The 24,300-nt window shown below is 61.5% G+C and overlaps 1 protein-coding gene across 2 annotated transcripts; it reads right to left on the bottom strand.

Annotated features, from left to right (window-relative positions):
- Positions 1 to 822: 822 nt before the first annotated feature.
- On the bottom strand, positions 823 to 23,938 carry DHX33 (DEAH-box helicase 33). 2 transcript variants are annotated; one of them, XM_068165428.1, is made up of 12 exons: positions 23,753 to 23,938; positions 22,372 to 22,532; positions 20,723 to 20,950; positions 18,374 to 18,544; positions 16,589 to 16,774; positions 14,317 to 14,428; positions 8,014 to 8,173; positions 7,021 to 7,109; positions 6,333 to 6,460; positions 4,787 to 4,990; positions 4,125 to 4,211; positions 823 to 2,100 (listed from the first exon to the last, which is right to left on the bottom strand). In XM_068165428.1, exons 1-12 carry the CDS (start codon positions 23,880 to 23,882, stop codon positions 1,792 to 1,794), a joined length of 1,965 nt encoding a protein of 654 aa, XP_068021529.1. In that variant the 5' UTR covers positions 23,883 to 23,938; the 3' UTR covers positions 823 to 1,791. The 2 variants fall into 2 exon arrangements, with proteins under 2 accessions (XP_068021529.1, XP_068021531.1); XM_068165430.1 differs by lacking the exon at positions 16,589 to 16,774.
- Positions 23,939 to 24,300: the final 362 nt, after the last annotated feature.

Below are 24,300 nucleotides of genomic sequence, written 5' to 3'. Positions count from 1 at the left end.
GAGCAGGGAAACACCGCCGGCAATGAGAGCCGGGAAACGCCGCCGGCAATGAGAGCAGGGAAACGCCGCCGGCAATGAGAGCCAGGAAACACCGGCGGCAATGAGAGCCGGGAAACACCGCTGGCAATGAGAGCCGGGAAACACCGCTGGCAATGAGAGCAGGGAAACACCGCTGGCAATGAGAGCCGGGAAACACCGCCGGCAATGAGAGCCGGAAAATGCCGCCGGCAATGAGAGCCGGGAAACAGTGCCGGCAATGAGAGCCGGGAAACACCGCCGGCAATGAGAGCAGGGAAACGCCGCCGGCAATGAGAGCCGGGAAACGCCGCTGGCAATGAGAGCAGGGAAACACCGCCGGCAATGAGAGCAGGGAAACACCGCCGGCAATGAGAGCCGGGAAACGCCGCCGGCAATGAGAGCAGGGAAACACCGCCGGCAATGAGAGCCGGGAAACGCCGCCGGCAATGAGAGCAGGGAAACACCGCTGGCAATGAGAGCAGGGAAACACCGCCGGCAATGAGAGCAGGGAAACACCGCCGGCAATGAGAGCCAGGAAACGCCGCCGGCAATGAGAGCAGGGAAACACCGCCGGCAATGAGAGCCGGGAAACACCGCTGGCAATGAGAGCCGGGAAACACCGCTGGCAATGAGAGCCGGGAAACACCGCCGGCAATGAGAGCAGGGAAACGCCGCCGGCAATGAGAGCCGGGAAACACCGCTGGCCCTGGGATCCAGGGCAAGCCGCTTGCCCCCTGAGCTGGGAAGAGCACTTGCCTCATGAACTGGGACATGCCACTCCCCCCATGGGGTGGGACAAGCCACCTCAGCATGTTCCCCAAAGCCCTGGTCAGCACAGCAAGGCTGCAGGAAGCCAAGCTGCAAAGCTCCCTGGCAAGTCTCCTCCAGCAAAGCCTGCATGTGGTGCACGCCACTCCTGCGCTATCTCCTGCAACCACTCTGCAGTTGGGATTTGAATTCTGCCGCCCTGGAGAGGCTCTGGAAAGCTCTGCTGCTGTCTGCAAAGCCCCTCCAAAGGCTCTGCACCAGCTGCTCCCCCGACACAGCCCGAGAGTCCCCGCGCGGCACGCTGGGTGCTGCCTATCCCCTTCCCAGCTGACTCCTGGGTTTCCTCACATTGTTGTTTTGTTTAAATGTGCATTTGGTGAAAATATTTAACCACAACCCAAGGTCCAAATCTGCACAATGAAGCTGTCAATAGGTTTGGCTGGAAAGGTTGGGATTAATGAATGCATTTTTGTATTTCCACCTGATCAAATATTAGTAATTGCTAAGAGGCAGAGAGATGTTTGCTGAGGCAAAAGGCAGCAGCACCTCCCTTCTAGAAACAGTAAAAAAAGGCTTTTTTTTCCCCCCAGAAATAGACATTGAAAATATTTTTCTCCTTCTTTTTGTTTTCTCCTAAAGAAACCTGCTCAGGATTCAAGCACAGTCATCAGCCATCCCCAGTCTGCTCTTGGGGTCTCATGTCCCCTGTTAAACAGAGTGACAAACTGGACTCTGCTACCAGAAGCTGCCCCTTCCCCCAGTACAGATGTGGCACACACACACACAGAGGTGTGCACAGCAGGTACCACACCCCCACCCTCACAGTAACTGGTAAGAACCATCCCTGTCCTCAGCCAGGCAGCCTTCCCAGGTGTGGCTCTCACGGAGAAGCCATTTCCCTCTGTGCTTCTCAGTGGCAAGGCAAAGCTCTGCTGCTCCTGTGCATTCACCACAAACCACAGCCCAGTCCTTCAGGGTGAGGCCAAAACCCTGCTCAGTCCTTGGTCAGTCCCTGGCCGTCCGCAGCTTCCTGCGGAAGTAGTCAGGCGCGGCCTCGTAGAGCCAGTCGGCGTCCACCACGCACAGGTCCCGCATGTAGCACTTGGTGGTGTGCAGCAGCGTGTTGTAGACCACACAGGCTGGTTTGCACTGGAAGAGCACAGAGGAGGGGTGGATGGCCACCAGCTGGTGAGAGTCCAGGGTGCTGTAGGTGCCGTCGGGCTGCAGCTCGGCGGCGTTCATGAAGAGGCTGTGGGCCAGGCAGCGGCGGACGTTGGTGCTGTCCGAGCGCGAGGACTCGATGGGCAGCGACAGCTGTGTGGTGAGGAGAGACAGGGGTGAGCAGGGGCTGGGAAACATGGATCCCTTCTCAGGTCAGGCAGTGCTGGGCTGAAATCCTGCTAGTCTGGGTGTCCTGCTCTGGCTGGGGCAGAATCCTGGGCCAGCCGTGGGCTGCAGGCTGTGAGCAGTGTGGAGGCAGCCAGGGCAGCTGAGCTGAGCTGGCCTTGGCTGCCCCCCAGCCCAGAAACACCTCCAGTACCAAGGGTGGTGAGGACAGGAGGGGCTCTGTTTCACATCCTCCACTGCCTTCCCCTCCCCTCTACCCTGCCTTCTCCTCCCCTCCTCTCTCCTTTGCCTCTCCTTCCCATTTATTGTGACCACCTTACCACTGCTGAGTGTAACTGTGCACACTTCACACGGAGGCTGGAATTAGTTTGGATGTTTCATTAAATGTTTCAATTCAGCCCACAGCTCTCCCCTCCTTTTCCTGACCCCCTTCTCTGCTGGGGAGGAATCATCAAGATGACAGAGCAACTGCTGGAGCTGAGCCCCAGATACAGGCTAAACATGGACAGTGGAAAAGGACCTCTAGGAACTCGGCTCAGGAAGATGTTAAGGCTAATCCAGGCTAATGCAAGATGAGCGACAACATGGATCAAGATTCTTCTGGGAGTGAAGTAGCCCAAGCAGGCTGTGGTTGCCCCCTTCCTGGTGGTGTTCCAGGCCAGGCTGGATGAGGCCTTGAGCAACCTGGGCTGGTGGGATGTATCCCTGCCAGTGGCAGGGGGTTGGAACTGAATGATCTTTGAGGTCCCTTCCAACCCAACCCATTCTGTGATTCCCTGACTCCATGAAGCCAGCCAGCCAACTGGTATCACTCACTGATCACTCAGAACAGTTCCATTTACATTACAGCAGTGAAATCCCTTAGGAAAAATTGTCCTCTGCCCAAGAAGCTTCCCCAGAGCTCCTTTCTGTCTTCACCTCTCCTCAAAGAGCAGGTTTGCTGATGACACCAAGCTGTGTGGTGCAGCAGACAGCTGGAGGGAAGGGATCCATCCAGAGGGACCTGGACAGGCTGGAGAGGTGGGCACAAGGCAACCTCAGGAGGTTCAACAAGACCAAGACCAAGGGCAGGGTCCTGCAGCTGGGTGGAGGCAATCCCAGGCGCAAAGCCAGGCTGGAAAGCAGCCCTGAGGAGAGAGCCTTGGGGGTGCTGGGGGAGGAGAAGCTCACCAGGAGCTCTCAGTGTGCACTTGCAGCCCAGAAAGCCAACCAGAGCCTGGGCTGCAGCAGGAGAAGTGTGGCCAGCAGGGCAAGGGAGGTGATTCTCCCCCTCTGCTCAGCTCTGGGGAGACCCCACCTGGAGTCCTGCCTCCAGTTCTGGAGCCCCTATTGCAAGAGGGATCTGGAGGGGCTGGAAGGTGTCCAGAGCAGAGCCAGGAGGAGGAGCAGAGGGCTGGAGCTGCTCTGCTGTGAGGACAGACTGAAAGAGTTGGGGCTGTTCAGTCTGGAGAAGAGAAGGCTCCCAGGTGACCTCACTGTGGCCTTCCAGGATCTGAAGGGGGCTACAGGAAGGCTGGGGAGGGACTGCTCAGGATCTCAGGGAGTGATAGGACTAGGGGGAATGGAATGAAGCTGGAGGTGGGGAGATTCAGGCTGGAGGGGAGGAGGAAGTTCTTCCCCATGAGAGTGGTGAAGCCCTGGGATGGGTTGTCCAGGGAGGTGGTTGGGGCCCCATCCCTGGAGGTGTTTAAGGCCAGGCTGGCTGAGGCTCTGGCCAGGCTGATCTAGTGTGGGGTGTCCCTGCCCATGGCAGGGGGGGTGGAACTGGATAAGCCTTGTGGTCCCTTCCAACCCTGACTGATACTATGATACTAACCCACAGAGCGCGGCAGCTCTGAGCTCGTGGGATGCAGCTAGAGTCAGGAATTTCACTTCACTACTGCAAACAAAGTCACATTTCCTCATTCCCTGGGACTCAGTGCACAACAAAACCAGCTTGGGGACAAGCAAAATGCCAAGAGGTGCCAGAAGGAAACACAGCAACAAATTACCTTCACACAGATGTCCCTGAGCTGAGCTCTGATGTCTGACACGAGCATCATGTTCCTGCTGTTGACAAAGTTCTCTTTGCACCAGTCCTGCAGCACAGACACCAGGAGTTAGAAAGGGCCACTTCATCTTCTCGCACTTTAGAACAAGAGGAAATGGCTTGAAATTGTGCCTGAAAGGTTGGAGATTATAGCAGCACCTGAAGGGGCTCCAGGAGAGCTGGGGAGGGACTTATGACAAGGGCTGGGAGTGACAGAATGAGAGGCAATGGATTGAAGCTTGAGGAGGAGAGACTGAGACTGGAGAGGAGGAAGAAATTCTTGAGTGAGGCTGGTGGGAGACTGGCACAGGCTGCCCAGGGAGGCTGTGGCTGCCTCCTGCCTGGAGGTGTTCCAGGCCAGGCTGGATGAGGCCTTGAGCAACCTGTGCTGGTGGGAGGGGTCCCTGACCATGGCAGGAGGCTGAAACTGGATGAGCTCTGAGGTCCCTTCCAACCCAACCCATTCTTTGGAAGGATCTCCCCCAGAAAGGCTGGAGCAGGTGATTCTTGAGCTCCCTTCCACTGCACACTGCACCCACCAGGAAGGATGCAGACATCCCTCTGCTGTATGCCAAGCTCCCTCCCCAGAGCCCAGCCAGCACTGGCAGGCTCAGAGCATCCTACCTTGTTGCCACTGACGTTTTTGAAGGCCCTGTAGATGCTGAGCAGGGTCAGGTGGTCTCCCTCACTGGAGATGAACTTCCTCCTGACGGCCTGCACCTCCTCCCGGCGGGCAGGGGGGCTGTAGAGGACGCTGTCCGCCGACAGCAGCGACACGATGGTCAGGATCTCCTCTGTGCAGTGGAACTTGGGGGACATGAGGATTGTCTGCAAACACAACAACAAATCCACCTCAGATGGGCAGCTTTCTGCTCACTGGGAGCCCAGGAACTTCACCAAGCATAGTTTAGGACAATTTCATTAACATTTGGGCCTAGACACAAGCACAAAGCTCTCTCCTGTGGGCCCAGCACACGCTGGCACCTTCATACCCCCTGCAAAACCAACCACAGCACGTGTGCAGGGGAAGGAGGTTATCAGGAGCGGTCAGGATGGATTCACAAAGGGCAAACCGTGCCTGACCAACCTGCCAGCCACCTGTGCTGCTCTGCCTGGCTGGGTGGAGGAGGGGAGAGCAGGGCAGGCTCTCTGCCTTGACTGCAGCAAGGCTTTGGACACTCTCCTATAACCTCACAGGGAAGCTTAAGATGTGTGTGCTGGATGGGTGGACAGTGAGGTGGGCTGAGAACTGGCTGAAGGACAGAGCTCAGAGGCTTGTGACCAGAGGCACAGAGCCTAGCTGGAGGCCTGTAGCTTGTGGTGTTCCCCAGGTCAGGACTGGTCCCCTGGGGTACATTAAGAAATGTGTGACCAGCAGGTGAAGGAAGGTTCTGCTCCCCCTCCACTCTGCCCTAGGGAGGCCACAGCTGCAGTCCTGGGTCCAGGTCTGTGCTTCCCAGTTCAGAGAGACAGAGAACTGCTGGAGAGAGCCCAGGGGAGGCTGCAGAGCTGCTGAGGGGCCTGGAGCAGCTCTGGGAGGAGCACAGGCTGAGAGCCCTGGGGCTGAGAGCCTGCAGAAGAGCAGCCCCAGAGGGGAGCTGAGCAATGCTCAGCAAGAGCTAAAGGAGCTGTGGGGGGCAAGAGGCTGGGGCCAGGCTCTGCTGAGTGGTGCCCAGGGACAGCACAAGGGGCAGCAAGGGGCAGAGAGTGGAAGCCAGGAGGTTGGATGTGAAGAGGAGGAGAAAGTTGTTTGTTGTGAGGGTGCTGGAGGCCTGGAGCAGGCTGCCCAGAGAGGTTGTGGAGTGTCCTTGTGTGGAGAGCTTCCAACCCCCCCTGGGCATTGTGCTGCTGGGCACTGTGCTGTGGGTGCTTGAGCAGGGGTTGGTCTGGATGATCTCCAGAGGTCTCTTCCAACACCACCATGCTGAGATTCTGTACATCAGACCCTTCATGAAGCTGCTAAACAGTGCCAGCAATGCCAGCAAAAGTCTTGTTTCAGCTTCAGAGCCAGCAGAGCTGCTGTGAGGAGAGCTGGGCTTCATGAGCAGCTGGCAGCCACCTCAGGGCAGCTGCAGCCACCCCAAGCCACAGGCCCTGCTTGAGAGTTTGAAGGAGCAAGGCTGATGGGAAAAGCCCAGGAGACAGAGGCTGATTGCTGTGCAGGTTTTACTTTTGAGAACTTTGGCTCCAGAGGGAAGGCTGCCATCCTCCTCCCCAGGGGGGTCAGCACCAGCTGATCTTCCTTCCGCTCCACGGCTCCCAGCAGGTCCAGCTGCTCAATCGCTGCTTCAATTGCCTCTGTCAAAACAAGGCCAGGCTGTGAGGGCAGCCTGCAGGGCTGTGAAGGGCCAGCTGCTGCCATCACTACCTCTTTGCCCTGGTTGGAGGGACAAACACTTTCTGACCAGAGAAATTAGTGCCCCAGAGGGCGGTTCACAGCCCTCCCTCCAGCAGAACACTCACCCTTCCCACTGAAGCAGCAAAGCCAGGGGCAAAACTGAAGCTCTTGCCTCCAGCTTGCAGCAGAGGCTGTGTGAGGCTCCCCATAGCTTTCTCCAGCAGCCAGGGCACACCTTCATGCTCCCCATGGGTCCCTGCTCTGTTCAGAGCCTGGACTCTCCAGCTCTCTGCTATAACCCCTGGCTGCTCTGATAAAACTGAGCAAAAGGAATGAGCAGTGAACAAGTGTGAGGCTTCTGGACCACCAGAAGGTGCAGCAGAGAGGGACTGCTCCTCTTTCACAGCCCTGACCTTCCACACTCCATCTCCTCTGGCTGGCCTGGAGACATTATCTGTAAGCAGTTCCTCAGGGACTCACTTGCCATGGCTGTTCCACGACTGCCTTTGTAACCACTTACCAGGAGATGGTTTGGACATGAAGTCAAAAGTGAGCACATTGGGCACCCTCAGGGCCAGGAGATGCAGCACCACACTGGCCAGGTTACACCTGCACAGGGAGGAGAAACAACTGAGATGGTTCTCTCCTTTTGTTCTTTAAAGTCTCAGAATCTGTTTTCTGTCTATAAGCTGAGGTGAGAGTCTCAGATCTGTGCTGCAACTTGAGAGACCAGAGCAGTGCTGGCTGGGGAAGGCCTACTGTCTGAACCAGGAAGGGAAAGAGGTGAGACCTCGAGTCAAGAGAACTATTGCCTGTGAGACTGACAGCCCAACAGCCCACCCTGAGTGAATGCTTCCTAGTTCATCTCTACTCTGCCCTAGTGATACCACATCTGGAGCACTGTCTCCACTTCTGGGCTCCCCAGTTCAGGGAGGACAGGGAAGTACTGGAGAGTCCAGCAGAGGCTATGAGGATGCTGAAGAGCCTGGATGAGGAAAGCCTCTGATGAGGAAACACTGAGAGACCTGGAGCTGGTGAGTCTGGAGGAGAGCAGCCTGAGAGGGGATCTGATCAGTGTTTAAACATCTGCAGGGTGGGTGTCAAGAAGAAGGGGCCCTGAGCTCTTTTCAGGGGGTCCCTGTGATAGGACAAGGGGCAGTGGGCAGAGTATAACACAGGAGGAGGAACTTGCTTGGGGTGAGGCTGCTGGAGCCCTGGGGCAGGCTGCCCAGAGAGGCTGTGGAGTCTCCCCCAGTAGATTCTTTTTAGCCCCACCTGGCTGTGTTCCTTGTGACCAGCCCTGGGTGACCCTGCTGTGGCAGGAGGGTTGGACTTGCTCTCCAGAGGCCCCCCAGCCCCTGCCACTCTGTGACCCTTCACTCTCTAAAGGCTGATGGCTGAAGGGCCAAGCGCCACACCCCAGCCCCAGCTCCACCCCGGGCTCTTCACACAGCTCACAGTGACCAGCAGCACCCTGGTGAGCAGCTGGAGGGGAGCAGGGTGCTGGCCTCACCTCTGTATCTCAGGCACTGTCATCCTGTCCAGCTTGTCGAACTCCTCCTGGGTGTAGAGGCGGTAGCAGACGCCGCTGGCCTCGCGCCCGGCCCGCCCCGCGCGCTGCCAGGCCTGCGCCTGCGACACGCGCTGCAGCGCCAGCACCTCCAGCCCGCTGGCTGTGAGAGAGGGCACTGCCTCACTGCCTCTGCACTGCAGAGCGTCAGGCACATGCAGCCCCAGCAACCCCCCCAGGCTCTGCCACCCAAGGGCTGCTCAGACTCGACTTAACATAGCCAGCAGGAGGGAGAGGGTGAGGCTGCCGCTGCGCCAGGGGAGGGCCAGGCTGGAGAGCAGGGAAAAGCTCTGCTGCAGGAGGGGTCAGGGCCTGGCACAGGCTGCCCAGGGAGCTGGTGGGGTCCCCATCCCTGGAGGGGTTACAGAAACCTGGGGCCAGGGTAGCTGGGGGCCAGGGTAGCTGGGGCCAGGGTAGCTGGGGGCCAGGGTAGCTGGGGCCAGGGTAGCTGGGGCCAGGGTAGCTGGGGGCCAGGGCAGCTGGGGGCCAGAGTAGCTGGGGCCAGGGTAGCTGGGGCCAGGGTAGCTGGGGGCCAGGGTAGCTGGGGCCAGGGTAGCTGGGGCCAGGGTAGCTGGAGCCAGGGCAGCTGGGGCCAGGGTAGCTGGGGGCCAGGGCAGCTGGGGGCCAGAGTAGCTGGGGCCAGGGTAGCTGGGGCCAGGGTAGCTGGGGGCCAGGGCAGCTGGGGGCCAGAGTAGCTGGGGCCAGGGTAGCTGGGGCCAGGGTAGCTGGGGGCCAGAGTAGCTGGGGCCAGGGTAGCTGGGGCCAGGGTAGCTGGGGCCAGGGTAGCTGGGGGCCAGAGTAGCTGGGGCCAGGGTAGCTGGGGCCAGGGTAGCTGGGGCCAGGGTAGCTGGGGCCAGGGTAGTTGGGGCCAGGGTAGTTGGGCAGCTGGGACTAGAAGACCTCAAAAGTCTTTTCCAGCCTCAGTGATTCTCTCACTGCATGAAAAGAAGACTCAGACTTGGCAGAATGTTACCCCAGCAGGGCTGCTACTCAGTGACACACCCACAGACACACCCCACAGACACACCCCACAGACACACCCAGGGCACAGCCCACAGACACACCCCACAGACACACCCCCAGGGCAGCACCCCACAGACACACCCCCAGGGCACACCCCACAGACACACCCAGGGCACAGCCCACAGACACACCCCACAGACACACCCCACAGACACACCCCACAGACACACCCCCGGGGCACACCCCCAGGGCAGCACCCCACAGAGACACCCCCCAGGGGAGCACCCCACAGACACACCCAGGGGCACTCCCCACAGACACACCCAGGGGCACACCCCACAGACACACCCCCAGGGGAACACCCCACAGACACACCCCCAGGGCACACCCCACAGACACACCCCCAGGGGCACACCCCACAGACACAGCCCCAGGGGCACACCCCACAGAGACACCCCCAGGGCACACCCCACAGACACACCCAGGGCACACCCCACAGACACACCCCCAGGGGCACACCCCACAGACACACCCAGGGCACACCCCACAGACACAGCCCCAGGGGCACACCCCACAGACACACCCCCAGGGCAGCACCCCACAGAGACACCCCCAGGGCACACCCCACAGACACAGCCCCAGGGGCACACCCCACAGACACACCCCCAGGGCAGCACCCCACAGAGACACCCCCAGGGCACACCCCACAGACACACCCCCAGGGCACACCCCACAGACACACCCCCAGGGGCACACCCCACAGACACAGCCCCAGGGGCACACCCCACAGAGACACCCCCAGGGCACACCCCACAGACACACCCAGGGCACACCCCACAGACACACCCCCAGGGGCACACCCCACAGACACACCCAGGGCACACCCCACAGACACACCCCCAGGGCAGCACCCCACAGACACACCCCCAGGGCACACCCCACAGACACACCCCCGGGGCACACCCCACAGACACCCCCAGGGCACACCCCACAGACACACCCCCGGGGCACACCCCACAGACACCCCCAGGGCACACCCCACAGACACCCCCAGGGCACACCCCACAGACACACCCCAGGGGCACACCCCACAGAGACACCCCCAGGGCACACCCCACAGACACACCCCCAGGGCACACCCCACAGACACAGCCCCAGGGGAGCACCCCACAGACACACCCCCAGGGGAGCACCCCCCAGACACACCCAGGGGCACACCCCACAGACACACCCCCAGGACACACCCCACAGACACACCCCCAGGGCACACCCCACAGACACACCCCCAGGGGAACACCCCACAGACACACCCAGGGGCACACCCCCAGGGGCACACCCCACAGACACACCCCCAGGGCACACCCCACAGACACACCCCAGGGGCACACCCCCAGGGCACACCCCAGAGACACACCCCAGAGGCACACCCCCAGGGCACACCCCACAGACACACCCCAGAGGCACACCCCACAGACACACCCCACAGACACACCCCCAGGGCACACCTAACAGACACACCCCCAGGGGCACACCCCACAGACACACCCCCAGGGCAGCACCCCACAGAGACACCCCCAGGGCACACCCCACAGACACAGCCCCAGGGCACACCCCACAGACACACCCCCAGGGGCACACCCCACAGACACAGCCCCAGGGGCACACCCCACAGACACACCCCCAGGGCAGCACCCCACAGAGACACCCCCAGGGCACACCCCACAGACACAGCCCCAGAGGCACACCCCACAGACACACCCCCAGGGCACACCCCACAGACACACCCCCAGGGCACACCCCACAGACACAGCCCCAGAGGCACACCCCACAGACACACCCCCAGGGCACACCCCACAGACACACCCAGGGCACACCCCACAGACACACCCCCAGGGCACACCCCACAGACACAGCCCCAGAGGCACACCCCACAGACACACCCCCAGGGCACACCCCACAGACACACCCAGGGCACACCCCACAGACACACCCCACAGACACACCCCCAGGGCACACCCCACAGACACCCCCAGGGCACACCCCACAGACACAGCCCCAGGGGAGCACCCCACAGACACACCCAGGGCACACCCCACAGACACACCCCCAGGGCACACCCCACAGACACACCCAGGGCACACCCCACAGACACACCCAGGGCACACCCCACAGACACACCCCCAGGGCACACCCCACAGACACACCCAGGGCACACCCCACAGACACACCCCCAGGGCACACCCCACAGACACACCCCCAGGGCAGCACCCCACAGACACACCCCCAGGGGCACACCCCACAGACACACACCCAGGGGCACACCCCACAGACACAGCCCCAGGGGCACACCCCACAGACACACCCCAGGGGCACACCCACAGACACACCCCACAGACACACCCCAGGGGCACACCCCACAGACACACCCCAGGGGCACACCCACAGACACACCCCACAGACACACCCCCCCAGGGGAGCACCCCACAGACACACCCCCAGGGCACACCCCACAGACACACCCCAGAGGCACACCCCACAGACACACCCCCAGGGGCACACCCCACAGAAACGCCCCAGGGCACACCCCCCAGACACACCCCGAGGGCACACCCCACAGACACCCCCAGGGGCACACCCCACAGAAACGCCCCAGGGCACACCCCACAGACACACCCCAGGGCACACCCCACAGACACACCCCCAGGGCACACCCCACAGACACCCCCAGGGCACACCCCACAGAAACGCCCCAGGGCACACCCCCCAGACACACCCCAGGGCACACCCCACAGACACACCCCCAGGGCACACCCCACAGACACCCCCAGGGCACACCCCACAGACACACCCGCAAGGCACACCCCACAGAGACACCCCCAGGGCACACCCCACAGACACAGCCCCAGGGCACACCCCACAGACACAGCCCCAGGGGCACACCCCACAGAGACACCCCCAGGGGAGCACCCCACAGAGACACCCCCAGGGGCTCACCCCACAGACACAGCCCCAGGGGAGCACCCCACAGACACAGCCCAGGGCACAACCCACAGACACACCCCCAGGGGCACACCCCCAGGGCACACCCCACAGACACACCCCGAGGGCACACCCCACAGACACACCCCTAGGGCACACCCCACAGACACACCCCAGGGGCACACCCCACAGACACACCCCCAGGGCACACCCCACAGACACACCCCTAGGGCACACCCCACAGACACACCCCAGGGGCACACCCCACAGACACACCCCAGGGCACACCCCACAGAGACACCCCCAGGGCACACCCCACAGACACACCCCAGGGGAGCACCCCACAGACACACCCCCAGGGCACACCCCACAGACACACCCCCAGGGCACACCCCACAGACACACCCCCAGGGCACACCCCACAGACACCCCCAGGGCACACCCCACAGACACAGCCCCAGGGCACACCCCACAGACACACCCCCAGGGCACACCCCACAGACACAGCCCCAGGGGAGCACCCCACAGACACACCCCCAGGGGCACACCCCACAGAGACAGCCCCAGGGGAGCACCCCACAGACACACCCCCAGGGCAGCACCCCACAGACACACCCCCAGGGGCACACCCCACAGAGACAGCCCCAGGGGAGCACCCCACAGACACACCCCCAGGGCAGCACCCCACAGACACACCCCCAGGGGCACACCCCACAGAGACAGCCCCAGGGGAGCACCCCACAGACACACCCAGGGCACACCCCACAGAGACACACCCAGGGGCACACCCCACAGACACACCCCCAGGGGCACACCCCACAGACACACCCCAGGGGAGCACCCCACAGAGACACCCCCAGGGGAGCACCCCACAGAGACACCCCACAGGGGAGCACCCCACAGACACACCCCAGGGGCACACCCCACAGACACACCCAGGGCAGCACCCCACAGAGACACCCCAGGGCACACCCCACAGACACCCCCAGGGCACACCCCACAGACACAGCCCCAGGGCACACCCCCCAGACACACCCCCAGGGCACACCCCCCAGACACCCCCAGGGCACACCCCCCAGACACACCCCCAGGGCACACCCCACAGACACACCCCAGGGCACACCCCACAGACACAGCCCCAGGGGCACACCCCACAGACACACCCCAGGGCACACCCCCCAGACACACCCCCAGGGCACACCCCACAGACACACCCCAGGGCACACCCCCCAGACACACCCCCAGGGCACACCCCACAGACACACCCCAGGGCACACCCCACAGACACACCCCCAGGGGAGCACCCCACAGACACAGCCCCAGGGCACACCCCACAGACACCCCCCAGGGCACACCCCACAGACACACCCAGGGCACACCCCACAGACAAACCCCCAGGGGCACACCCCACAGAGACACCCCCAGGGCACACCCCACAGACACACCCCAGGGCACACCCCACAGACACACCCAGGGCACACCCCACAGACACACCCCCAGGGCACACCCCACAGACACAGCCCCAGGGCACACCCCACAGACACACCCCAGGGCACACCCCACAGACACACCCCCAGGGCACACCCCACAGACACACCCCAGGGCACACCCCACAGACACACCCCCAGGGCACACCCCACAGACACAGCCCCAGGGCACACCCCACAGACACACCCCAGGGGCACACCCCACAGACACACCCCCAGGGGCACACCCCACAGACACAGCCCCAGGGCACACCCCACAGACACACCCCCAGGGGAGCACCCCACAGACACACCCCAGGGGCACTCCCCACAGACACACCCCAGGGGCACTCCCCACAGACACAGCCCCAGGGCACACCTCACAGACACAGCCCCAGGGCACACCCCACAGACACAGCCCCAGGGGCACACCCCACAGAGACACCCCAGGGCACACCCCACAGACACACCCCCAGGGCAGCACCCCACAGACACACCCCCAGGGGCACAACCCACAGACACCCCCCAGGGCACACCCCACAGACACACCCAGGGCACACCCCACAGACACACCCCCAGGGGCACACCCCCCAGACACACCCAGGGCAGCACCCCACAGACACACCCCCAGGGGCACACCCCACAGAGACACCCCCAGGGCACACCCCACAGAGACAGCCCCAGGGGAGCACCCCACAGACACACCCCAGGGGAGCACCCACACCCACAGCTGCAAGCTGGGACACCCATTCAGGCAGTGCAGTGCTTGAAAGCAGCTGTCAGTGGGGCTGCCAGGGAAGGGGCCCCAGCCTCTGCAGCATGGCTGGCAGGTGCTCACCAGGGCTGTACTTCTTGGCTTTGACCATGCCTGTGTCCACCACAAACTTGATCCCTGGGATGGTGATGGAGGTCTCTGCGATGTTGGTGGAGAGGATCACCTTGCGACAGCCCTGCAGGAAGAGCAGAGCAAAGCCAGGCAGCAGAAGCTGGCAGTGCAGCTGGCTCCAGCTGGTGCTCAGGCACAGTGCTGCTCCCCAGGCTCAGCACTGGGGCCAGCTCTCTTTGACACCTCCATCAGTGGCCTGGAGAAGGGGATGGAGGCACCTGCAGCAGTGTGCAGATGACACGGAGCTGGCTGGCAGTGCTGATCTGCTGGAGGGTTGGGAGGCCCTGCAGAGGGACCTGGACAGGCTGGATCCATGGGCTGAGGCCAGCAGGCTGAGGCTCAAAGCCAAGTACTGGGTCCTGCACTTGGGTCACAGCTACCCCAGGAATGCCTCAGGCTTGTGGCAGTGTGGCTGGGAACTGCCCAGCAGAGAAAGACCTTGGGGTGCTGGTTGACAGCAGTTGAAGGTGAGCCAGGAGGTGCCCAGGGGGCCAAAAAGGCCACAAAGAGCCTGGCCTGGACCAGCAATGGTGTGCCCAGCAGCAGGAGGGAAGTGATTGTGTCCCACTGGTGAGTCCTGGGTTCAGTTTTGGGTTCCTCACTCCAGGAAGGACACTGAAGGGTTGGAGCAGGTCCAGAGAAGGGCAACAGAGCTGGGGAAGGGTCTGGAGAGCAGGGCTGGGGAGGAGCAGCTGAGGGAGCTGGGGGTGTTCAGCCTGGAGCAGAGGAGGCTGAGGGAGACCTCCTTGCTCTCTGCAGCTCCCTGAGAGGAGGCTGCAGCCAGGTGGGGGTTGGGCTCTCTGCTCCCTAGGAACAACTGACAGGATGAGAGGAAATGGCCTCAGGTTGCACCAGGGGAGGTTTAGATTAGACATCAGAAGAAACTTCTCCACTGAAAGGCTTCTCAAGTACTGGAACAGGCTGAACCCCATCCCTGGAGCTGTCTAAAAGACACAGAGGTGTGGTGCTGAGGGCCATGGGTTAGGAGCAGCCTTGGCAGAGCCAGAGAATGGTTGCACTGGATGAGCTTAAAGGGCTTGGCCAACCAAAGCACTCTGTGGTTCTGTGGAAAGCCACCTGGGGTTAGCTGCACCAGAGAAACACTGCTGCCTCTGGCCAGCATGGGCCAGGCCTGCAGCTGCCTGTGCCAGTCCTACAGCTGCCTGTGCCAGGCCTACAGCTGCCTGTGCCAGGCCTACAGCTGCCTGTGCCAGTCCTAGAGCTGCCTGTGCCAGGCCTGCAGCTGCCTGTGCCAGGCCTGCAGCTGCCTGTGCCAGTCCTACAGCTGCCTGTGCCAGGCCTGCAGCTGCCTGTGCCAGCTCTGCAAATTAAGGTCACCTCTGGCTCCTAGGCAGCTCCTAAGCCCTGTGCTCTTACTTGTAGCAAAGCACAGCCCCCAGCCCTGCTGTGATCTCTAACCCAGCCTGCTTCAGCTTCTGGCACAAGGTCTGAGCTCTCTTTACCTGCTGAACAAAAGGGCCTGGGGCAGCACAGTTCCCTTTTCCCAGGGAAACAATCCCCAGGTTTCAGCTTTCTTAGTGCTTGGCCCATCAACTGCTATGGACACAGAACTCCTGTGGCATGGGCAAATCTCCCTCCCTCTGCCCTTCCCAGTCCCCAGGTCCCTCCTTCTGTGGTCCCAGATGAGCTATGGTGTGCACCTGTGAATGCCATCACTGCTGCATTGCCTTCTGTCACACTGAATCACTCAGCCCCAGGTCAGTGGGCAGGGGAGAATGTTCCTGTCAGTACAGAGCCCTCTGAGCCCCTTCAGTTCCAAACAGCCATGGAATTGCAGAACCAGAGAGTGGTGATTCTAGGGCTGGAGGAGGCCCCACAGGCTCTCTGGGCAGCCAGCTCCTGGGCTCCAGCATCCAGTGAAGAAGTTTCTCCTGGTGGTGAGGTGGAACTTCCTGGGTTCCAGGTTCTATCCACTGCCCCTTGTCCTGTCACTGGGCACCACTGAAAAGGACCTTGTCCTCAACACCCACCCTGCAGACATTCATAGACATGGCTAAGGTCCCCTCTAGGCCTTCTCTCCTGACTGGCCAGCCCCAGGGCTCTCAGCCTTTCCCCACCACACTGTCCCAGTCCCTTCATCACCCTCACAGCCTCCACTGGACGCTCCCCAGGGTACCCCTGTCCCTCCTGAGCTGGGAAGCTCAGCACTGGAGGCAGTTCTCCAGGGCTGGTGAGACAAAGCAGAGTGCCCCTGCTGGCTGACCTTGGGGGCAGGCTGGAAGACACGGAGCTGCTGGGAGTAGGGCAGGGAGGCGTAGAGCGGCAGGGCCAGCAGCCGCGGGCAGCCCGCCGGCAGCTGCCGCCCGATGGCCCGGCAGCTCTGGCTCATTGCTTCGATTTCCTCCTGACCAGTCAGGAACACCAGGATGTCCTGGGAAGAGGGAGCCTCCTGGAGACAGGGGAAAAGGCAGGGGAAAAGTTAAGGTGGTGTCCTGGTTTGAGGCCAGGCCCTGAGAGGGGCAAAGCCACTGCTCAGACCAGGGGAGGGCAGAAGGGATGGAGAGGTCAAAAGGAAAAGCACTTAGTGCTTCACAGGAGCCACAAGCACAGAGGTAGCCCAAAGCACACCCAAAGGTCCCCAGCCCTTCCCATCTCCACACCTGAGGGGACACCCAACCCCCCAGGGCTCTTTCCTCCCCCCCACTGCTAGGCTGCTCTCAGCTGGCCAGGTCTGAGCCTGCCCCTCCCCCCTTCCCCTCCTGGCACTAGGCCTGGCCAGGCCTAAGAGGCCTTGAGAGAACTCCCCAGTGTTACCCAACAGGAGCACCTCCCACAGGAGCAGAGAGGGCAGGAAGAAAGGGCAGACTGTGCAGCTGGATTTGTAGGGCACAGGATATTATGGGTATGAAATACAGAGCTGCCTGTGTCCAGCCACTGGGCTGGACCCTCAGGACACCAGAGGTGCAGCTCGTGTGGCAGCAAGGGGAGGCAGCCAGCCTGAGCTGCCACGGGTGGCTTGGAGAGGGAGAACTGAGACCTGGGTGAGATGTCCTGACAGTGAGCCAGCAAAGCAGGTTGGGAGGAAAGAAGGCACACAGGGGACACACACCAGACCTGGAGAACAGAGCTTCTGAGGAGTGGCTGAGGGACCTGGGGCTGTTTATTCTGGAGACAAGGAGGTGAGGAGAGACCTCCTGGCTCTCTACAACTCCCCAAAAGGAGGCTGGAGCCAGGTGAGGTTTGGCCTCTTTCCCCTGTAACAAGTGACAGGACAAGAGGAAGTGGTCCCAAGGTACCCCAGGGGAGGTTTAGATTGGACAGGAGAAGAAACTTCTTCACATCAGGGTTCTCAGAGGCTGGAACAGGGGGCCCATGGGTTGTGTAAAAGCCACAGAGACATGATGCTGAGGCCATGGCTTAGCACCAGCCTGGATTAACCAGAGGCCAGCAGAGGTAAAGAGTAAACCACATTCTGCAGGATAGCCTTAACAGGATGGAGGAAGCACTTAGAGTCTGTTTCATACAGTAACTGCAGGGCATGCAGAGGGAAGCCAGCAAGCACCCAGGCAACAGGGAACTGGGGTGAGAGGAGCATTTGGGTACTAGCTATGAGCTGACATCAGAGGCTTTGCTTAGCTGTCTCCTTTCACCTCCAGCAGCATCTTCAAAGCACTAACTGCAGTTCAATTACATGAGAGAACATCTGGCAGCTGCACTCAGTCACAAAGTGCCTCTAAGCTCTCATTGCAACACAGCTCTACTTGCTCTGCAGTTCACTTTGGCAGTAAACCAGAATCACCTCCCCCTGCTGCTAGCTAAGGCCTGCAATTCCCCCCTCCCCATAAGCCAAGGCTGACCACTTCCAGTTTCTTCTTCCCATTTGGAATGACACTGGCATTTATCAACCCCTCCCTTCAGCTCCCAGGGACATCCATGGTTTGGCAGCAGCAAGCTCCAGCCACCTCCTCTGCCACAGCAAGCTGTGAGCCCCCCACCCTGATCAACCACTGCTGGTCTCAGAGGCCCAAGCCTGACGGGGCAGCCATACCTGGTGGATCTGGAAGACTGACACCAGTGCTGCCTGGAGGTAGTCACTCTGAGGCTGTTTGGTGTTGAAGATCTGAATGGGATGCTGCCTGCCTTCCAAGTAGAGCACAGGAGCTCCATTGAAGTACTGGGAGAACTGGTCCACATCCATGGTGGCTGACATGATGATCACCTGCAGCAGGAGCAGAGCCTGGCTTTGCACTGCAGTCCTGATCCAGCTGGCATGTAGGAGTCAGCAGGAGCCACAGGGCAGCTGCCTGAGACTGGGATAGGTGCTCAGAGCAGCAGAAAGCAGTCAGCCAGGGACAGAGGAGAGTCATCTCTGCCTGTCACAGCAACAGCTTCAGCAGTCAGCCAGGGACAGAGGAGAGTCATCTCTGCCTGTCACAGCAACAGCTTCAGCAGTCAGCCAGGGACAGAGGAGAGTCATCTCTGCCTGTCACAGCCATCAGCTTCAGCAGTCAGCCAGGGACAGAGGAGAGTCATCTCTGCCTGTCACAGCAACAGCTTCAGCAGCACAGCCAGGGACAGAGGAGAGTCATCTCTGCCTGTCACAGCCATCAGCTTCAGCAGTCAGCCAGGGACAGAGGAGAGTCATCTCTGCCTGTCACAGCAACAGCTTCAGCAGCACAGCCAGGGACAGAGGAGAGTCATCTCTGCCTGTCACAGCAACAGCTTCAGCAGTCAGCCAGGGACAGAGGAGAGTCATCTCTGCCTGTCACACCCAACAGCTTCAGCAGTCAGCCAGGGACAGAGGAGAGTCATCTCTGCCTGTCACACCCAACAGCTTCAGCAGCACAGCCAGGGACAGAGGAGAGTCATCTCTGCCTGTCACAGCCAACAGCTTCAGCAGTCAGCCAGGGACAGAGGAGAGTCATCTCTGCCTGTCACAGCAACAGCTTCAGCAGCACAGCCAGGGACAGAGGAGAGTCATCTCTGCCTGTCACACCCAACAGCTTCAGCAGCACAGCCAGGGACAGAGGAGAGTCATCTCTGCCTGTCACACCCAACAGCTTCAGCAGTCAGCCAGGGACAGAGGAGAGTCATCTCTGCCTGTCACACCCAACAGCTTCAGCAGCACAGCCAGGGACAGAGGAGAGTCATCTCTGCCTGTCACAGCCAATAGCTTCAGCAGTCAGCCAGGGACAGAGGAGAGTCATCTCTGCCTGTCACAGCAACAGCTTCAGCAGTCAGCCAGGGACAGAAGAGAGTCATCTCTCCCTGTCACAGCAACAGCTTCAGCAGCACAGCCAGGGACAGAGGAGAGTCATCTCTGCCTGTCACAGCAACAGCTTCAGCAGTCAGCCAGGGACAGAGGAGAGTCATCTCTGCCTGTCACAGCCAACAGCTTCAGCAGCACAGCCAGGGACAGAGGAGAGTCATCTCTGCCTGTCACAGCCAACAGCTTCAGCAGCACAGCCAGGGACAGAGGAGAGTCATCTCTGCCTGTCACAGCAACAGCTTCAGCAGTCAGCCAGGGACAGAGGAGAGTCATCTCTGCCTGTCACAGCCAATAGCTTCAGCAGTCAGCCATGGACAGAGGAGAGTCATCTCTGCCTGTCGCAGCAACAGCTTCAGCAGCACACAAGTGGAGAATCACAGAATGGTTTGGGCTGGAAGGAACCTCCAAAGCTCATCCAGTCCAAGCCCCTGCACTCAGCAGGGACATCCTCCACTGGATCAGGTTGCCCAGAGCACCACTGTCAATCCTCACCTTGAATATCTCCAGGGATGGAGCCTCAACTCCCTTCCTGTGCAACCTGCTGCAGTGTTCCAGCAGCCTCCTGGTGCAGAACTTGTTCCTCACATCCAATCTAAATCTGCTCTGCTCTCATTCCAAACTACTGCCCCTGGCCCTGTCCCTTCAGGCTTTGCAAACAGTCCCTCTGCAGCTTTACTGTAGGCCTCATAAAGTCAGTGAAGATCTGTTGCAGTCCTTTGCTGGCATCACAGAGAGCAGAGCACCCACCAAGCTGGGCTGCAGAGCAGCCTGTTCAGTGAGGCTGTGCCAGGAGCTGGCAGCCCCTCCACTCCTTCCCCATCACACCCTCCATCACCTGCTCACGTCAATCCCTCCCACAGCCACCCAGCACAGGAGATGAGCTCCTTCCCCAGGGACAGCACATCACCCCAGAGCTCCTGCAGCCTGGGTGCCCCCAGCAGCAGTACCCAGCCTCCTCCAGCCCTGTGCCCGGCCTGCTGCTCACCCCAGGGGCTGCTGCAGCAGGAGGCAGCACGGAGCCGCCCAAGCGCCTCGTGTCCGGAGCGGCCACCAGCGGCGGCTGAGGTCTCCACCCTTCGGAAGGCCCCCGGAGCCCCGGAGCCCCGGCCCGGCCCTGCCCCCACGCACCTTCAGCGGCGCTCTGCCCTGCTGCCTCCGCGCCTTCTGCGCAGCCTTCACCACGCCCAGCAGCACGTCGGTGTGGATGGTCCTCTCGTGGGCCTCGTCCAGGATCACGACGCTGTAGCAGCGCAGCGTGGGGTCGGCGATGGCCTCGCGCAGCAGCATCCCGTCCGTCAGGAACTTGATGCGGGTCTGCTCGCAGCTCAGCTCCTCGAAGCGCACCGAGTAGCCCACCTGCGGGGACGCCGCGCTGTCCCGCTGCCCCGGCACCACGGCAGCGCCACGGCACCGCCACGGCAGCGCTCCGGCACCCTCCCGGCACCGCCTCGGCACCTTCCCGCACCGCCTCGGCACCTTCCCGCACCGCCCTGGCACCCTCCCGCACCGCCCCGACACCCTCCCGGCAGCGCCCCGGCACCTTCCCGCACCGCCCCGGCACCCTCCCGGCAGCGCCCCGGCACCCTCCCGCACCGCCCCGGCATCCCCCCGGCACTGCCCCGCCCCCGGCACCGCATCCTGCACACCCGAGAGCCCTCCCAGGGCATGCCTGTGCCGGCCTGGCCGGGAAGCTGCCCAGCATCAAAGGACCTGGGGGGCTGGATGGCATGAGCCAGCGTGAGCCCAGGTGGCCAAGGCCACCAGCATCCTCTCTTGGATCAGCAGTGCTGTGGCCAGCAGCAGGAGGGAAGTGACTGTCCCCCTGTATTTGGCACTGGTGTAGCTACACCTAACATATTGGGTTTGGTTTTGGGCCCCTAACTCCAAGAAGGACAATGAGGGCTGGAGCAGGGCCAGAGAAGGGCAACAAAGATGGGGAAGGGTCTGCAGAACAGGGCTGGGGAGGAGCAGCTGAGGGAGCTGGGGGTGTTCAGCCTGGAGAAGAGGAGGCTGAGGGAGACCTCATTGCTCTCTGCAGCTCCCTGAGAGGAGGCTGGAGCCAGGTGAGGGTTGGGCTCTGCTCCCTAGGATCAAGTGATAGAAGGAGAGGAACTGGCCTGGAATTGTGCCAGGGGAGGGTTAGGATGGAGAGGAGGAAAAACTTCTTTGCTGCAGGAGTGGTCAGGGCCTGGCAGAGGCTGCCCAGGGAGGAGGTGGAGTCCCCATCCCTGGAGGTGTTGAAGCAAGCTGTGGCCATGGCGCTTGGGGCCAGGGTTTGGTGGCCATGGTGGTGCTGGGCTGGAGGTTGGACTGGATGATCTTAGAGGTCTCTTCCAACTGAAACAGTTCTGTGCTTCTATGATTCCATGCCCCTGCAGCCCAGTTGGTTTTTCCCCATCTAGAAGTCCACCACAACTGCTCCACCTCTCCTTCCTCACCTGCTGGAAACTGTTCCAAAGATTCTACCCAAGGGAAGCCTTTCTCCACTTTTCCTGCACAGATCCCCACGGATTCACTCTGTGACAGTGGCACAGGGGGCAATGGGAGAGGGTGCAGTGGGGTTTGGTTTACTCACTAAGCTGTACTTTCTCGTGAGAGGAGCACAGATATCAGCAAGTGGAACACCACAGAGACCAAGCCAGACACATCCCCCTCCCAGCCACAGCAGCCAGCCTGCAGCCATTTCCCCCTCCAGGTGCACCTCCCACCCCTGTGGCTGTTGGTTACCTTACCATGACACTATGCCAGCTCTCTAGAGACTCTGCAAAGCCACCTACCAGTCTCCCCAGCTCTGTTGTCCTCTCACTGGAGACTCTGGTGGCTAAGGCTATAGCTGCCACCCTGCGGGGCTGGGTCACAGCAATGATGCCCTGGCGGCCGATGCCTGCTTCGTAGAGGTACTGAGGGACCTGAGTGGTCTTCCCTGAGCCTGTTTCTCCTAAGGAACAACAGGAGAGAAGTTTTCCCTTTTTGCAGCAGCTTCAAGGGAAAACTTTCAACTCCTTTTTGATGTTTTTCACCACGAGGAGACTAAAGACAGGGACAGTGTCAACACCTTGCCCAGAGTGACACCATCAATCAGCAGCAAAGCCTTTGCCACTGCAGGAAAGTTTGAGGCTGGGGAGACTCTGGCACAGGCTGCCCAGGGAGGCTGTGGATTGTGCCCTCCCTGGAGGTGTTCAGGGCCAGGCTGGGTGAGGCCCTGAGCAGCCTGTGCTGGTGGGAGGTGTCCCTGCCTGTGTCAGGGGGCTGGAGCTGGCTGAGCTTTAAGCTCCCTTCCAACTCAAGCAAATCTGTGATTCTCTGAAGCAGAGAGGATTCAGAAAGCCTGACCCCAGCAGAGCAGCTGCAGCCTGTACAGCAGCAGTGAGGCTTTTAGCTGACTCCACAGCAGCAAGCTGTTAAGTGCTGTGCTCCAGTGTACCTCCAGCAAGCAGGAACAACCGGCTCAGCACTACAGCGGGGAAAGGAGATCAGTGCAGGCACCTCCATCGGCAGGGCTGGATGGAAGGAAGGGTTGTTCCTGTGGGGTTTTTTTTTCACCTATAGGTCTGAAAGGCAAAGTACTTTTCATTTAACTGTAATAAATGCTGAGTCTTTACACTTCCACACAGGATGCTGCATGTCTGCAGCTCCTGAAAGTAAGACCAAAAGCTTTAGTAGTTTGGCCTGAGAGAAAGAATAATGGAAGGAGTGAATGCCCATGAAAATGGAGCTGAGCTGTTTCTGCAGAGCAGGGCTTTGCCCCTTGGCTGTGAGCTGGCTGCACTCCAGGTGGATGCTGAAACGGAGAGGAGAAACACTTTGGCCTTCTCCATAAAAATCAAATCACCACCTGCCTTGACCAGCCCAAACTCAAGCACAAAACCAGGACTAATTCACCACCCTTCAGCTTTACGCCCAAAGCATTTCAGTGCAGGCTCCCGCAGGCTGCACCATTCCCCGACACACAGCAGGGCCAGCCCCGGGATGCTGCTGGCCACTGGTAACAGCATCCTTAGGACGGAAAAGGCATCTCCCAAAGCTCACCCAGCGAGCACCCCTGCAGCCAGCAGGGACATCCCCAGCCAGAGCGGGATGGTAGGAGGCACAAACCACCCGGAACGGTGTCCCCAGCCTCCGCCTCCCCCGTCAGCGCAGGCAGTGCCTGGCACTCACCGATCAGGATGGCGCAGTCCAGGCCGCGGAGCTGCCCCAGCAGCCGCCCCCGCGCCTGGAAGATGGGCAGCGCGCGGCGCGCGCAGGGCGCGGCGGGCGCGTGGCGGCGCGGCGGGGAGCCGGGCAGCATGGCGGCGCGCGGGGGCACCGCCGCCTTCCGCCGCTGGGCCGCGCGCGGCCCCCAGCCCGGCCGCATCGCCCCGCCCCCCCCGCAGCGCCTCGAGCACGTGACCCCCGCAGGGCATTATGGGAGCTGTGTCCCCCGGGGCCAGGGGAGCCCTCCCTCGGCCGCGCCCCACCCCCTCGGCCGCGCCCCTCCCCCTCGGCCGCGCCCCTCCCCCTCGGCCGCGCCCCTCCCTCTCGGCCGCGCCCCTCCCCCTCGGCCGCGCCCCTCCCTCTCGGCCGCGCCCCTCCCCCTCGGCCGCGCCCCCCCCTCGGCCGCGCCCGCAGCCGCGTGTTTTACGCCGTGTGGAGGCGCCCGGGGAGGCGCTGGCTGCCCGTCCCTGGCCCCAGCGCAGGTCAGGCCGCTCGGGGCTCTCAGCAAGCCG

The sequence above is a fragment of the Melanerpes formicivorus genome, unplaced genomic scaffold (genome assembly GCF_026170545.1).
Source record: "Melanerpes formicivorus ecotype bairdi unplaced genomic scaffold, bMelFor1.0.p_v2 SCAF_88, whole genome shotgun sequence".
Classification (NCBI taxonomy): domain Eukaryota; kingdom Metazoa; phylum Chordata; class Aves; order Piciformes; family Picidae; genus Melanerpes; species Melanerpes formicivorus.
Note: the sequence above shows the minus strand (reverse complement) of the source record. Positions and strands in the feature narration are given on the sequence as shown.

Coding starts and splice junctions, on each gene's coding strand:
- DHX33 (XM_068165428.1), bottom strand. CDS start 23,882: ATGCTGCCCGGCTCCCCGCCGCGCCGCCACGCGCCCGCCGCGCCCTGC. Junction 20,951..22,371: donor CAACAGAGCTGGGGAGACTG/GTAGGTGGCTTT, acceptor GCGTCCCCGCAG/GTGGGCTACTCGGTGCGCTT. Junction 8,174..14,316: donor AGCCAAGAAGTACAGCCCTG/GTGAGCACCTGC, acceptor CCTCTCTCACAG/CCAGCGGGCTGGAGGTGCTG.